Here is a 17,778-nt window from a genome sequence, read left to right as displayed (position 1 = left end):
ATAATAATACTCTGAAACAAGGAAGGCGAGGATGATATAGCCATAGAAATAAGAATTAATAGAATGGACTTGGAAGCTCAAACCCTGGCAATTGACTTGAATGGAGACGCCCTTCCTATCCATTCGTATTTCTATGAGTATAGCAGTGTGGAAATCAGTTTGTGTAAAGCATTGTTTTCCAAACTTGTTATAGTCCCGTACCCCTTCAAACATTCAACATCCAGCTGAGTACCACCTCTAGCACCAGGGTCAGCGCAATCTCAAATGTTGTTTTATTTACTGACCTGACTAAAAAAGACCAGAGATCAAATTGGAATTTGACCCAATATGGCCTTAAAAATCAGTGTATAAGCCTACGCAAGGTCAATGACAACCAGCCAACAGCGCTGTAGAGATCACAATGATGTGTTAGACGTTTTTGATTTGTAATGATCCTGAGGGCTGCATGATATACTGAATCAAGTGCTCTCAGTGTAGTGGTTGAGGCCTGCATATATATATATATATATATATACAGTGGCTTGCGAAAGTATTCAGCCCCCTTGAACTTTGCGACCTTTTGCCACATTTCAGGCTTCAAACATAAAGATATAAAACTGTATTTTTTTGTGAAGAATCACCAACAAGTGGGACACAATCATGAAGTGGAACGACATTTATTGGATATTTCAAACTTTTTTAACAAATCAAAGACTGACTTTCAGTGCAGCAAACTCTCTCCAGAAGTTCAGTGAGGATCTCTGAATGATCCAATGTTGACCTAAATGACTAATGATGATAAATACAATCCACCTGTGTGTAATCAAGTCTCCGTATAAATGCACCTGCACTCTGCACTTTGTCTCAGAGGTCCGTTAAAAGCGCAGAGAGCATCATGAAGAACAAGGAACACACCAGGCAGGTCCGAGATACTGTTGTGAAGAAGTTTAAAGCCGGATTTGGATACAAAAAGATTTCCCAAGCTTTGAACATCCCAAGGAGCACTGTGCAAGTGATAATATTTAAATGGAAGGAGTATCAGACCACTGCAAATCTACCAAGACCTGGCCGTCCCTCTAAACTTTCAGCTCATACAAGGAGAAGACTGATCAGAGATGCAGCCAAGAGGCCCATGATCACTCTGGATGAACTACAGATATCTAAAGCTGAGGTGGGAGACTCTTTCCATTGGACAACAATCAGTCATATATTGCACAAATCTGGCCTTCATGGAAGAGTGGCAAGAAGAAAGCCATTTCTTAAAGATATCCATAAAAAGTGTCGTTTAAAGTTTGCCACAAGCCACCTGGGAGACACACCAAACATGTGGAAGAAGGTGCTCTGGTCAGATGAAACCAAAATTGAACTTTTTGGCAACAATGCAAAACGTTATGTTTGGCGTAAAAGCAACACAGCTCATCACCCTGAACACACCCACTGTCAAACATGGTGGTGGCAGCATCATGGTTTGGGACTGCTTTTCTTCAGTAGGGACAGGGAAGATGGTTAAAATTGATGGGAAGATGGATGGAGCCAAATACAGGACCATTCTATAAGAGAACCTGATGGAGTCTGCAAAAGACCTGAGACTGGGACGGAGATTTGTCTTCCAACAAGACAATGATCCAAAACATAAAGCAAAATCTACAATGGAATGGTTAAAAAATAAACATATCCAGGTGTTAGAATGGCCAAGTCAAAGTCCAGACCTGAATCCAATCGAGAATCTGTGGAAAGAACTGAAAACTGCTGTTCACAAATGCTCTCCATCCAACCTCACTGAGCTCGAGCTGTTTTGCAAGGAGGAATGGGAAAAAATTTCAGTCTCTCGATGTGCAAAACTGATAGAGACATACCCCAAGCGACTTACAGCTGTAATCGCAACAAAAGGTGGCGCTACAAAGTATTAACTTAAGGGGGCTGAATAATTTTGCACGCCCAATTTTTCAGTTTTTGATTTGTTAAAAAAGTTTAAAATATCCAATAAATGTCGTTCCACTTCATGATTGTGTCCCACTTGTTGTTGATTCTTGTAAGGGTTTTCCTGTGGTGAAGTAGAGAAGGACCAAAACGCAGCGTGGTTATATTGATTCATATTTAATTAACACAGATAAACATGAACACTACAAAACAACAAACGTGGAAAACCAAAAACAGCCCTATCTGGTGCAAAACACAGAGACAGGAACAAACACACAGTGAAACCCAGGCTACCTAAATATGGTTCCCAATCAGAGACAATGACTAACACCTGCCTCTGATTGAGAACCATATCTGGCCTAACATAGAAATGGACAAACCAGACACACAACATAGAATGCCCACCAAGCTCACGTCCTGACCAACACTAAAACAAAGAAAACACACACGAACGATGGTCAGAACGTGACAATTCTTCACACAAAAATACAGTTTTATATCTTTATGTTTGAAGCCTAAAATGTGGCAAAAGGTCGCAAAGTTCAAGGGGCCGAATACTTTCGCAAGGCACTATATATATATATATATATAACATCACTAAAATATAAAACCGCCAGTTAATGTACATCGTACCAGCTCCTTCCTGGCCTCAAAAGAAAAGCCAGCCTTATGCCGGTAATAAAAACCTATTTTCAGCTTGAGCTTCCTTATCAAGTTCTCTACATGCTCAGTGAAGCTCAGCTTATCATCAACCCACACACCCAAATATCGGTACACTTTAACTTGCTCCATAGTATGTCCAGCTAATGGAGCAATGACATGATTAGTAACATGCTTGGCATTTGAAAATACCATGCATTTTGTTTTACCCGAATTGACAACCAGCTTTAAATCATGCAGATTCTGTTGTATGATGCTAAATGCTCTTTGGGCATTTTCAAAAGCTAAAGATAAACTACTACCACTTGAATAAAGAACAGTATCATCTGCATAAAAATGAACATCTGCTGTTTCAATAAGATCCCCAATGTTGTTGATATACAAAATGAACAACAGTGGGCCCAAAATAGAACCTTGCGGAACACCTGAGCACAATTCTATGGACTCAGATTTACAACCATCTGCCATTACACATTGTGTACGATTTGCTAGGTAATTTATAAACCAATCTAGAGCATGACCAGTAATTCCACAACATTTTAACCTTTGCACTAACACAGCATGGTCCACAATGTAACTTCTTATCAAGAGCACATGTTGGAACATTGCTGCTGTGACTTGCTTCCATTCAGCCACAAGAGCATTAGTGGGGCACTGATGTTGGACGATTAGGCCTGGCTTGCAGTCGGCATTCCAATTCATCCTAAAGATGTTCAATGGGGTTGAGGTCAGGGCTCTGTGCTGACCAGTCAAGTTCTTCCACACCGATCTCGACAAACCGTTTCTGTATGGACTTCGTTTTGTGCACGGGGGAATTGTCATGCTGAAACAGGAAAGGCCCTTCCCCAAACTGTTGCCACAAAGTTGTAAGCACAGAAATGTCTAGAATGTCATTGTATGCTGTTGTGTAAAGATTTCCCTTCACTGGAACAAAGGGGCCTAGCTCGAACTATAAAAACCAGTCCCAGACCGTTATTCCTCCTCTATCAAACTTTACAGTTGGCACTATGCATTGGGGCAGGTATCGTTCCCCTGGCATCCACCAAACCTAGATTAGCCCATCGGATTACCAGATGGTGAAGCGTTATTCATCACTCCAGAGAACGTGTTTTCACTGCTCCAGCCCAATGGCGGTGAGCTTTACACCACTCCAGCCAACGCTTGGCATTGAATATGGTGATCTTACGCTTGTGTGCGGCCATGTAAACCCATTTCATGAAACTCCTGAAGAACAGTTCTTGTGCTGACGTTGCTTCCAAAGGCATTTTGGAACTCAGTAGTGAGTCCTGCAACCGAGGACATGCGATTTTTACGTGCTTCAGCACTCGGCGGTCCCGTTCTGTGAGCATGTGTGGCCTACCACTTCGCGGCTGAGCCGGTGTTGCTCCTAGACGTTTCCACTTCACAATAACAGCACATACAGTTGACGAATTGACTTGTTGGAAAGGTGGCATCCTATGACGGTGCCACGTTGAATGTCACTGAGCTCTTCAGTAAGGCCATTCTACTACCAATGTTTGTCTATGGAGATTGCAAGGCTGTGTGCTCGATTTTATACACCTGCCAGCACCGGGTGTGGTTGAAATGACCGAATCCACTAATTTAAAGAGGTGTCCACATATTTTTGTGTGTGTGTATATATAGTGTGTACTGTTGTTAAAAACACTCATACTTGTCAGTTTTGACAGAAGAGGAAGTGTGGCCTGTTCTCTTTTGGTAGATGAGGGGTTTCACACGGTGGCTGCTGTAACTGTCATTGCTGCGGTCTATTTCTGCTGCATAGTGAACCAAGAACAACAAGGAAATTAATCTGATTGGCAGTGCGGTGTTGTTATGTGTGACTCGCACCACTAAGGACGGGAGAAAGAAATTCAGCATTTAAACCGTCCACCAACCTGCCACACTGAATAATGTATATTATACATCATGGGCTGGGCTTCATGCTTGATTGTATAGTTTTGTACTGTATTTGCATTCGGCTTTTCTAAGTTTATCTCTGACTTCTAAAGCTGTACGGTACAATACATACTTTATATAGTAAAGATCTACTGTGTTGTGGGATCAAGCTAAAGCCTTATTCTGTAAGTCATAACCCTGCATCTCCCCCTCTCTTTCCCTCCCCCTCTCTGTCTTCTCCTCTCTTTCTGCCCTTCTCTCTTCCCTTCTCTATCTCTCTCCCCCCTCCTGCTATCCCACTCCAGAGCTGAGTTCCACCCTGATGGAGAGGATGCAGACCCAGGAGCTGCAGAGCAGTCTACAGCTGCCAGAGCTGGATGAGTTAACCCAGTTCTTCCGTTCCCTGCCCATCTCCACACTGGTGGGCATCGGTGCCCTGACCGCTGTGCTGGCCTACTGGTTGGCCACACGGCCACGTGCCATCTCTCCTCCCTGCAATCTCCAACACCAGTCTGAAGAAGTGGCGGTAAGCCAACGAATCACGATACAATACTCCACCTGGATCTGTATTCGCAACATGTCTCAGAAAAGCAGTGCTGATCTAGGATCTGTTTAGTCTTTTAGATCAAAATGAATAATACAGGGTGTACCTGATCCTAGAACAGCACTTTCTGAGATGCTTTGGGGCCGATTCAGACTTACAAATTAATGCCCTTCCTGCGTACTTCTCAGTATTTGGTTGCGTAACACGCTCTTTAGGTGTGGCTACCTTGCACGCTCTGAATACATTTAATTTAACTGCTGAAAACCCTGCCACTTGCAGGCCAACAGATTTCCTTGTGGAGTGGCCATTCGATAGGTTATTTAGTACATTTAGCTTAAACCATCCCTTTAAATACAATGTACCTTTTAGTTTCAATTTTGTCCACAGACTTACTCAAATATATGGAGAGAACGGGTTCAGAATATCAGGAATCAATGAAAGAAAGCTATTTAAATACACACATTCATCTCCATTTCAGCACCAGTTGGTAGATTTAAAAATACTCTGATCTTGTAGGTTATTTAGGTTTAGGAAAGTATTTATGATTCATAAGAAACAGATTTGGAGAGCCTTTACACATGAAAGAAAGAAAACGGTGGTTTGATTCATTCTGAAAAAGGAAATTACATTTAATTTACGCCCGCTTGACTCAGGCACATCCTCACAACAGTCCAGTTTCAGTTGGCAAATCAGAATTTTCAGAGAGTCTCCCTGTAGTTTTACATTAACTGAAGACACACTCACTCACTCACTCACTCACTCACTCACTCACTCACTCACTCACTCACTCACTCACTCACTCACTCACTCACTCAATTCAATTCAATTCAAGGGGCTTTATTGGCATGGGAAACATGTGTTAACATTGCCAAACAAGTAAGGTATATAATATATAAAGTGAAATAAACAATAAAAATTAACAGTAGACATCACACATACAGAAGTTTCAAAACAATAAAGACTCACTCACACACACACACACACACACACACACACACACACACACACACACACACACACACACACACACACACACACACACACACACACACACACACACACACACACACACACACACACAGTTTTCAGGTGCAGTTTCAGCTCCACTGCTTCCTTTTCTTTAGCAATTTCCTTCTTGCTTTGAGTAGCTCTCATACTAAGTAACTCTCATGCACATGCCCAGTTGCCACAAACCATAATGGCCTATTTACTCAATTTATCAGGAGAGGAATGGAAGGTATTTACAGTTTTTTTCGATGGCGAAACGACAGTGGGCACAACTGGAGTCACATGTGCAAAACTCTAACTACAGTCTGCACTACCAACAGTCACCTGAGCTAAACAGTTCACATCACCTGCAAAACTCATTCCAAGCAACACAACTCTTAACACATGGCTCAAAACACGCTTAGTGCAGCCAAACACTATGCACAACCCTCACTGAGATAACACACACTGTCACTCAGAACACACTGAGAGTAAAAACACTAGCATCAAACACCAATACAGAAAATACAAACTTTTCATGTTTACAGTTTGAACAATTTCAGTGACTTCATACAAAGTAATATTTTCTTCAATGAAAAGAGTGACATTCTTTCACATGATTTATTACATTTTTTAGAACATAACAATTCTTTAAGGTAAATGAAAATTAGCAGTTTGCTTCAATAGTCTGTAGTAATTTACGGAATTACAGTAATGAGAAAAAAAGGTAGAAACTAAAAGTACATACTGTAATTCGAACAAATAATTGAGGGGCTAATCCTGCCTCTCTAGCATCAGGCCACAGGTTTTCTTCAACATCACATTTAAAGTTTTCTCTTGCCATGCACCTGGGGAAGAACCTTCTGGAGTGCCTTATCCATCCCTGGTAGTCCTCTGGACTCGTGTCCTCACATCCGGCACACATGGCTTCCAAAAGAGACATTTGGTCATGTGGGTGGTGACCAAACACTTTCCACCTCCAGGCAGAGAAAAACTCCTCTACTGGGTTGAGGAAGGATGAATATGCAGGCAGGTACAAAACCATAAATCTGTGATGTGCTGCAAACCAATCTGTGACAGCTGCAGAGTGGTGAAAAGCAACGTTATCGCAAACTATGACAAAAACTTGGGGGTTTCTTACTGGCTCCCCCTGTTCTGCTGGCACTAGCTGAGCATAGAGCTGTTCTAGGAAAGCTATAAGCCTTTCTGTGTTGTATGGGCCAATGAGTGGTGTGTTGAGAAGCAAACCATCATTGGCCATTGCAGCACACATGGTGATATTTCCCCCCCTTTGGCCTGGAACCTCCACAGTGGCCCTTTGACCCATAACATTCCTTCCTCTGCGCCGTGTTTTGGCAAGGTTAAATCCAGCTTCATCGATAAATACGAATTAATGTGGTCTTTCCAGTGCTTCCAACTCCATTACTCTCTGAAAAACAGTAAGTGCACAGTTTTACTGTAGAAATGCTAGTGTTTTTTTTTTACTGTAAATATTTTGTATAGCTGTGTACGTAATCTCAGACGTCTTACCTGGACATATTGGTATCTTTGCTCTTTTACCCGTTCACTGTTTCTCTCAAACGGTACAGTGTATAACTGTTTCATTGTAACTTGGTGTTTCTTTAGGACTCGAGCAATAGTTGTTGTGCTGACAGAATTAACATTTTCAAATATATCATTATCAGCCAGCACTCTATCTTGAATCTCCCACAGTTTTATTGCATTGTTGACAACAACCATGTCAACAATAGCATTTTCCTGCGCATCTGAACATATTTTTCCTCTTCCCCCTGTTGGGGGCAGCCTTTGGGTCCTGTTGTAAAAATATATTTTACAGTCAAACTTACTGTAATATATATCTGTGTAAATATTCTATAATTGCAATACAAAATAGATTCCTGTAATGTTTTCATTTACTGTAAGGATGTAACTCTCACCTGTTTGTATGATGGAAAATTCGCATTACAGATGCCACTGTGGATCTTTGCAGATTGGGTTGCACCCTCAACCCTGCCTCTCTCAATGAGAGACCATGGTTCACGACATGGTCTATAAGTGTAGCCCTTATTTCATCTGAAATAACAGCTCTTTGTCTTCTTTGTCTTCCTCCACGTATCCGCCCTCTCCCTGCCACCCTTCTCCCTCCACGAACCCATCTTCCTTGTTCCATTTCCAAAATGAGTCTTTCTGAGCTCTACCTATATGTACTGTAATATGTGTGTGTGTTCACTAACAAGTCTAAAACAAGACACCTGCTTAGCCTTTCAGCTGAAATTGCAATCAGCAGTGTTTGAAAGGCACAAGGCTGAAATCTATTCCGTTTTGAATGTGTGATTCACAGTTTTGACAGCAGTGTGTTAGCATTTGAACAAAGTGCTGTAAATCCACAGTGTTGTGCAGGTTGTGGTTAAAGTCATGGGAGAAGTGTGTAGAGTTTTGAAAACTGTGTTCAAGCAATGAAAAACGAACTAGAGTTTGGTCCACATGAACTGCTGCTGTGCAGACTGTAGTTAGAGTTTTGCACATGTGACTCCAGTTGTGTCCACGGTCGTTAAGCAATCGAAAAAAACTGTAAACCCCCTAGAGTCAATCTAAGTAACAATAATAAATAAATAAATCCCCATCAAAATCTGTCAGCCGATGTCACACTTCCGTATCTGCGGTGAAGTGTCAGAGCTGGAGCGGTGTTTGTCAGACCATGAGACATCCCAAATTCTGTAGCGTTTGAACGGTTTGACCAACTATTATGGCCACTATATAGAAAGGGGATGCTTTCGCCAACATGATGGTGTTCTCCATTTTTCTCCACGACCCCCACAAGTGTCACGGGACTTGTCTGAGGGTAACTGATACTGGTTGAAAGAAATTACTGGAAGTATGAAGGTAGTTTTGTGCCTACCCAAAAGGGGTTAAATATGTGTAAAATATATATATATATATTTATTTCCTGGGCTTACTCATATCTTCTAGATATAGGACAAACACTTCAAAACCTTGTTTCTTATGATAAATTTATGAATGTGTTATTCAATGCGTTTCTCTTGGCTATAGTAGTAAAGGCTAAATTAAATGTTTTATCAAATAATTATTGTATATATGTTTATATCTAAAAGGGTCCTACAATTCTAAATCAAGTAGCTAAATGATCCATAGTATAACCATGTCAAAACAATTCAAATGTCAGTTTAGACCCCCCCCCCCCCCCTTTACTACTATAAACAATCATAGACTGACTTAGGTGTCAGCAACCACTCCGGCTTCAATCAGAGTAAGGCCGAAAGACGGATATTCGACGTGTAAACCAATCTCTCTTTCTGCCTTGAGGCTTCTGTACTGTACCTGTTGAAGCATGTATAAAAGCTGGCAATTTGCATAATAACAATAATAATAATGGCTCCCATAGCTTAGAGAATAAGGATTTGGATTTGGAATATATATTTGGACTACATCCAGAAATAGCCATGTTGTTACTTTAGTGTGTGTGTCCTAGCCTCACTGTCTGTGTCTATCTCCTCATGTCTGTCTGTCTCTAGCATGAAGATGGGGTTCGCAGGTCCATGCTGGGGGACAGCCCCAATAATCTGCTGACACACTACCACGAGGATGCCAAAACCATGTATGAGGTGTTCCAGAGAGGCCTCCACATAGCCGGTGTGTACACACACACACACACACACACACACACACACACACACACACACATAAACACACACATAAACACACACATAAACACACACACACACACACTGTGGTCTGAAAAAGTGCTGGTGCACTGTCTGTGTGGTCTGTCTGGTGAGGGGATAAAGTACTATCTAGATTACCATAGCAATTGAGAGCATTGGAAGTAGCATCTGAGGTGAGGCCTAAAGTCAAACTGTGGACAGACTAGACTGTGTATACAGTACCAGTCAAAAGTTTGGACACACCTACTCATTCAAGGGTTTTTCTTTATTTGTACTATTTTCTATAGTGTAGAATAATAGTGAAGACATCAAAACTATGAAATAACACATATGGAATCATGTAGTAACCAAAAAATGGATTCTTCAAAGTAACCACTCTTTACCGTGATGATGTCTTTACACACTCTTGGCATTCTCTCAACCAACTTCATGAGGTAGGCACCTGGAATGCATTTCAATTAACAGGTGTGCCTTGTTAAAAGCTAATTTGTGGAATTTCTTTCCTTATGCGTTTGAGCCAATCAGTTGTGTTGTGACAAGGTAGGGGTGGTATACAGAAGACATCCCTATTTGGTAAAAGACCAAGTCCATATTATGGCAAGAACAGCTTGAATATGCAAAGAGAAATGACAGTCCATCATTAATTCAAGACGGAACATTTCAAGAACTTTGAAAGTTTCTTCAAGTACAGTCGCAAAAAACATCCAGCGCTATGTTGAAACTGGCTCTCATGAGGACCACCACGGTAAAGGAAGACCCAGAGTTACCTCTGCTGCAGAGGATAAGTTCATTAGAGTTACCAGCCTCAGAAATTGGAGCCCAAATCAATGCTTCACAGAGTTCATGTAACAGACACATCTCAACAACAACTGTTCAGAGGAGACTGCGTGAATCAGGCCTTCATGGTTGATTTGCTGCAAAGAAATCACTACCAAAGGACACCAGTAAGAAGAAGAGATTTGCTTGGGCCAAGAAACACGAGCAAAGGACATTAGACCAGTGGAAATCTCTCCTTCGTTCTGATGAGTCCAAATTTGAGATGTTTGGTTCCAACCACTTGTCTTTGTGAGAAGCAGAGTAGGTGAATGGATAATCTCCGCATGTGTGGTTCCCACCGTGAAGCATGGAGGAGGAAGTGTGAGGGTGTGGGTTACAGTACATACAGTAGGACATACTGAAAAGCACTTACACATACTGTGTTTGATTTCTTTCAGAGAATCATGGAGTTGGAGGCTAACCAGAACCCACATTAAATAATGAATGTAAATTTTAACCTGGCAAAAACAAGTTGTGTGGGAAGAAAGGTCACCGGGAAAAGGGCCACCGTTGATGTGCCGGGTCAGAGAGGAGCAAATATCACAATGTGTGCTGCAATCTCGAGTGCTGGTTTGGCCTGCAGAAATGTCAGATTGGTCACTACAACACTGAGCGCCTCCACCAACAACTGGTGCCAGAAGCAGAAAGGGAGGAAACACGAGGGCATTTGTGATTGCATGGGCCAATGTAGAATTACACCATTCACATGCAATCTCAAACTGGTTTTCAGCCCATCCAAGAAGGATTTCCCTTTTCCTCCCTCCCTACTCACCTTTCCTCAACCCCATTGAGGATGTTTGATCATTGGCCACATGACCAAATGTCCCCCCTGGATGCCATGGATGCCGGCTGCAAAGACATCTCAGCTGAAGACTGCCAGGAGTGGATGAGGCAGGCCAAGCGTTTCTATCCAAGGTGCAGAGACATCTCAGCTGAAGACTGCCAGGAGTGGATGAGGCAGGCCAAGCGTTTCTATCCAAGGTGCAGAGACATCTCAGCTGAAGACTGCCAGGAGTGGATGAGGCAGGCCAAGCATTTCTATCCAAGGTGCAGAGACATCTCAGCTGAAGACTGCCAGGAGTGGATGAGGCAGGCCAAGCGTTTCTATCCAAGGTGCAGAGACATCTCAGCTGAAGACTGCCAGGAGTGGATGAGGCAGGCCAAGCGTTTTTATCCAAGGTGCATAGCGAGAGACGACATAAGATGTGATGTGGACGAGAACATGTGTCCAAATGCTGAAGATGGTATTGATTAGAACAGGACGGGGCATTTTACTGTTTTTTCCCTTCCATGCCTTTTTTTACTGTAATTGTGTTGTATTTTTACACATTTGGAACTAAAGGCCATGTATGTTGGAGGTGTTGTTGAACCAAAGGCCATGTATGTTGGAGGTGTTGTTGAACCAAAGGTCATGTATGTTGGATGTGTTGTGGATCCAAAGGCCATGTATGTTGGATGTGTTGTTGAACCAAAGGCCATGTATGTTGGAGGTGTTGTTGAACCAAAGGTCATGTATGTTGGAGGTGTTGTTGAACCAAAGGTCATGTATGTTGGATGTGTTGTTGAACAAAGGCCATGTGTGTTGGATGTGTTGTTGAACCACAAAGGCCATGTATGTTGGAGGTGTTGTTGAACCAAAGGTCATGTATGTTGGATGTGTTGTGGATCCAAAGGCCATGTATGTTGGATGTGTTGTTGAACCAAAGGCCATGTATGTTGGAGGTGTTGTTGAACCAAGGGCCATGTATGTTGGATGTGTTGTTGAACCAAAGGTCATGTATGTTGGATGTGTTGTTGAACCAAAGGCCATGTATGTTGGAGGTGTTGTTGAACCAAAGGTCATGTATGTTGGAGGTGTTGTTGAACCAAAGGTCATGTATGTTGGATGTGTTGTTGAACCAAAGGCCATGTATGTTGGAGGTGTTGTTGAACCAAAGGCCATGTATGTTGGAGGTGTTGTTGAACCAAAGGCCATGTATGTTGGAGGTGTTGTTGAACCAAAGGCCATGTATGTTGGATGTGTTGTTGAACCAAAGGCCATGTATGTTGGAGGTGTTGTTGAACCAAAGGCCATGTATGTTGGATGTGTTGTTGAACCAAAGGCCATGTATGTTGGAGGTGTTGTTGAACCAAAGGTCATGTATGTTGGATGTGTTGTTGAACCAAAGGCCATGTATGTTGGAGGTGTTGTTGAACCACAAAGGCCATGTATGTTGGAGGTGTTGTTGAACCAAAGGCCATGTGTGTTGGATGTGTTGTTGAACCAAAGGCCATGTATGTTGGATGTGTTGTTGAACCACAAAGGCCATGTATGTTGGATGTGTTGTTGAACCAAAGGCCATGTATGTTGGAGGTGTTGTTGAACCAAAGGCCATGTATGTTGGAGGTGTTGTTGAACCACAAAGGCCATGTATGTTGGATGTGTTGTTGAACCAAAGGTCATGTATGTTGGATGTGTTGTTGAACCAAAGGCCATGTATGTTGGAGGTGTTGTTGAACCAAAGGTCATGTATGTTGGAGGTGTTGTTGAACCAAAGGCCATGTATGTTGGATGTGTTGTTGAACCAAAGGCCATGTGTGTTGGATGTGTTGTTGAACCACAAAGGCCATGTATGTTGGAGGTGTTGTTGAACCAAAGTTGTTCATGTATGTTGGAGGTGTTGTTGAACCAAAGGCCATGTATGTTGGAGGTGTTGTTGAACCAAAGGCCATGTATGTTGGAGGTGTTGTTGAACCAAAGGCCATGTATGTTGGATGTGTTGTTGAACCAAAGGCCATGTATGTTGGAGGTGTTGTTGAACCAAAGGTCATGTATGTTGGATGTGTTGTTGAACCAAAGGCCATGTATGTTGGAGGTGTTGTTGAACCAAAGGTCATGTATGTTGGATGTGTTGTTGAACCAAAGGTCATGTATGTTGGATGTGTTGTTGAACCAAAGGCCATGTATGTTGGAGGTGTTGTTGAACCACAAAGGCCATGTATGTTGGATGTATTGTTGAACCAAAGGCCATGTATGTTGGAGGTGTTGTTGAACCAAAGGCCATGTGTGTTGGATGTGTTGTTGAACCAAAGGCCATGTATGTTGGATGTGTTGTTGAACCACAAAGGCCATGTATGTTGGATGTGTTGTTGAACCAAAGGCCATGTATGTTGGAGGTGTTGTTGAACCAAAGGCTATGTATGTTGGATGTGTTGTTGAACCACAAAGGCCATGTATGTTGGATGTGTTGTTGAACCATAGGCCATGTATGTCGGATGTGTTGTTGAATCATAGGTCATGTGTGTTGGAGGTGTTGTTGAACCAAAGGTCATGTATGTTGGATGTGTTGTGGAACCAAAGGCCATGTATGTTGGAGATGTTGTTGAACCAAAGGTCATGTATGTTGGATGTGTTGTGGAACCAAAGGCCATGTATGTTGGAGGTGTTGTTGAACCAAAGGCCATGTATGTTGGATGTGTTGTTGAACCATAGGCCATGTATGTTGGAGGTGTTGTTGAACCATAGGCCATGTATGTTGGATGTGTTGTTGAACCAAAGGCCATGTATGTTGGATTTTTTGTTGATCACAATTTCATGTTGCTAATAAAGCTTTTACTGCAGAAATTCTGTCACTTACTATTTTTTCTACTGTACATTCTATAAAGTAAAGATGACTCATTCACTTTTAGATAGTATGTTGCCAAAAAGGCACACATACGACACTCAACCAACAAATGTAGAGTGGTTTACAGTAAAAGGAAATGGAATTATAAAAAACTGTGTATTTCATATTGTCTATTGTATGCAGGTAGAACTGAAACATGAAAAGTAATGCAGTTGTTGTAATGCCATCAACTGTTAGTATTTTGAAAGTTGTTATGCTATGATTGACTATATGTTGCTCTTAGATAGAAAATATGCTAGTGTTTTGACAGAATGATTAGATATTGAGTCTGGTTTGCCGTGTTTTTATAGAGTTAGTGTATGTAAACAAAAATTTTTTGCATTTTGAAATGTGGAGTTGGTATTTAATGAACAAAATGTGGTTTTGAGCAGAACATTTACTATTTGTCTAATTGTGTGATGTCGGTGTGTTGCTGTGTTAAGAGTTTAGAAAAAGTATCTTAAGTACAAGTAAACACTTTAATAGCCGAGCAGTTAGTCACTAACTGTGACTAGCTGGCTGACTGACTAGCTGACTGACTAGCTGGCTGACTGACTGACTGATTAACTGACTGACAGATTAACTGACTGACTGATTAACTAACTAGCTGACTAACTGACTGACTATATTTACATATTAGTCATTTAGCAGACAGTCTTATTTCAGACTGACTGACTGACTAGCTGACTAACTCACTTGCTGATTGACTAACTGACTACATAAATATAGTTACATATACATTTACATATTAGTCTTATTTCAGACTGACTGACTAGCTGACTGACTGATTGACTAACTGACTACATAAATATAGTTACATATACATTTACATATTAGTCTTATTTCAGACTGACTGACTGACTAGCTGACTAACTGACTTGCTGATTGACTAGCTGACTGACTGACTGACTAACTGACTAATTGAATATAGTTAAATTGACATACTAGTCATTTAGCAGACGGTCTTATAACTGACTAACTGACTGATTCCAACATAATGCTGAGCAGCAGTTGTAGTTAGTAACCAGTAAAAAGACTGCTAAAGAGGAATCAATAGAGGAACAGAGACTGTACATGCATGGTCACGAGGAGTATCAGTCATGTGATCCTTTGGGGGTTTCTGTGTTTTTGTAAATTCACTGACTCGTCCTGTTATGGTATTGTCTCTAGGTGATGGACCTTGCTTAGGCTCCCGGCTACCCGAAAAGCCTTACAAGTGGCTGTCCTATAAAGAGGTAAGCACAGAGTGGAACTACCTCTGTGCAGAACACTGAAGCACAAGAGCAATCTATAGCTCTGTATGTAACTCAGTCCTTGTAGTTTGTATTCCACTTGGATGTGTCATGTGGTTGATCAACAGATGCTCAGTTTACAGTACACCCTACGACTGCTGCTTCTAAAACATCTGTAGCAACACACAGTTGTATTTCAAGTTGATTTGCACTAAAGCTTTATGTACCACTGCACTGAACTACTGGACTTTTTAACATACATTTATTAACAAAACCGGGGGATTTATTTTCAGCATTCTATTCATGGTATTTTATCTTCTATGTTACTGAGAGTGATTTATTCAGGAAGCTTATAAACTCTTCAGCGTTGAAATGCTGCAGCTGGAAGGATTCTTGAGTTACAAAAACACTGCTCCAATATTTGATCTATGACATCATGACAGTTGAGGAGAGCATAGCGCAAACAAGCTTGTTTTATATTTTTTTATACTGGTATATTTCTTGTTTCAACATACGCTCAGCTGCTGCCCATTCATTTTCACTTCCAGGTCACAACCCGGGCGGAGTACTTGGGGTCGGGGCTGCTGAGCCAGGGCTGCACGCCGTGCCCAGATCAGTTCATCGGAGTGTTTGCACAGAACAGGCCAGAGGTGAGGTCATTGTCAAAGCGAGACATTATGTGTGTCCCAAATGGCACCCATTCCCTACATAGTGCAATATTTTTGTCCAGACCCCTAGTAAAAGTAGTGCACTATATAGGGAATAGGGTGCCATTTGGGACAAGACACTGATTCACAAATGTTCTGACATGATATAAAGGTTAACAACTCAAACTCCATTCGTAGAGGCTTTTTTTTTATTGCGCTTTATGGCAATGGTGCCCTGGCCTCCTTTTGACCTGTCTTTCTCTAATTGCAGTGGATCATTTCAGAGCTGGCCTGCTACACCTACTCTATGGTGGTGGTGCCTCTGTATGACACACTAGGGCCTGATGCCATACGCTACATCATCAACACTGGTAAGACTAGCATATTTCAGAATCTGTGTCCCAAATGGCACTCTATTCACCTCTATGGTCCTTGGTCAAATCTAGTGCACGACATAGGTAATAGGGATCCATTTGGGACAGAGTCTTACAGTAATTGTACTGCTGGCATTAGCGGTGTGTGGTTAAAATCACCAGGGATGCTAATCCAGAAAAAAAATCCATTTTACAACCTATGTGTTGTGATAATTACGTTGTTTTCTCTATAACTTGTTAGTTCATATGCCTTGCCACTGTGATATATAGATAGGCCGAAGGCAGAGACAGTAAGAACACAGTGGCAGAATAAATTCAACCACACCTTTGTTTCATCAAAAACCGGAGAGCGGCCTCTGTCTGGTGAAGTCCACAAAGCATATTGCATGTAACAAACAGTTACATGACCTACAGCATAATAAGTTAATGTTCCCCACATTTTCTGACTACTAAACAACTATTGATTTAGAACCACAGAGTTTTACCGCAAGTCTTAAAGAAACAGAATCTGCCTCCACCATTCCAGAACCATTTCAACTTCAACATTTCAACATTATCTAATCACCTCTGCTAGGTCTATTACAGTGACAACTAAAAGATTTCAAAAACTATTTAGCCCAATCAACATAAGCTAAATGTGATGTGGCTGTCCATGGTACTGATTTATGTGTGTGGTGTGGTCTGTCTGTGTGTGTGTGTGTGTGTGTGTGTGTGTGTGTGTGTGGTGTGGTGTGTGCAAATAGAAAAAACATGTTGACTCACCCTACTTGTAGAGAAACACCAATGCCATCCTCTTCTTTCATGTTGCTTAAACGGTCTATGACTCTGTCATACAGTGCACGTTTTTAGTTATTGTTGTCCTCGGCTACTATGAATACACGCCACTGGCTGCTGGAGCTTGTTGTGTGCTGGTGTAATTCTATAGCTATGCCGGGGTTATGCCATACAGGTGTATGCCAACGCACAACCTATTGTGTTGGCACATGCCCTACTTTGCCCCGTCTACTCTTTATTAACCTATAGCACTAGATCTGAGACTCTTCCTTTTATTTTAAAAGGAACATTTATTTAGTTTCATGAACCAGTTATTTTGATACTTTTTTGGGGTCCAGTTGTGTTAAAAATTCTGTTACATTTTAGTTGTTTGGGATTCAAACCAACAAACTTTAATTTACAGACCCAATGCTCTTAACCACTAGGGCTACCTGCTGCTAACAACTTGTATGAAACACATCCTACCTATAGATCTGGGATGGGCAACAGGCAGCCGTGGGTTTTGAAGGCCCTCGGATCGATACCCACCCAAAAAAGATATTCTATATTTATTAAATATTATATATTATATATTTATCAATATATATTTCTGTCTAGGGTATGCACATGTGGGTACGCAGAC

The 17,778-nt window shown here is 41.6% G+C and overlaps 1 protein-coding gene across 5 annotated transcripts in view; it reads left to right on the top strand.

Annotated features, from left to right (window-relative positions):
• Positions 1 to 17,778, top strand: part of LOC135550954 (long-chain-fatty-acid--CoA ligase 6-like) — a 106,732-nt gene that overhangs the window by 65,250 nt on the left and 23,704 nt on the right. For 2 of the 5 annotated variants that reach the window (XM_064982251.1, XM_064982252.1), the window contains exons 2-6: positions 4,761 to 4,981; positions 9,520 to 9,637; positions 15,300 to 15,364; positions 15,910 to 16,011; positions 16,280 to 16,379. In XM_064982251.1, coding sequence (XP_064838323.1) covers positions 4,761 to 4,981; positions 9,520 to 9,637; positions 15,300 to 15,364; positions 15,910 to 16,011; positions 16,280 to 16,379 — 606 coding nt within the window. The other 3 variants (XM_064982253.1, XM_064982254.1, XM_064982255.1) reach the window with 3 other exon arrangements.

The sequence above is a fragment of the Oncorhynchus masou genome, chromosome 12, assembly GCF_036934945.1.
Source record: "Oncorhynchus masou masou isolate Uvic2021 chromosome 12, UVic_Omas_1.1, whole genome shotgun sequence".
Classification (NCBI taxonomy): domain Eukaryota; kingdom Metazoa; phylum Chordata; class Actinopteri; order Salmoniformes; family Salmonidae; genus Oncorhynchus; species Oncorhynchus masou.
This window is presented reverse-complemented; position numbering and strand designations above follow the sequence as displayed.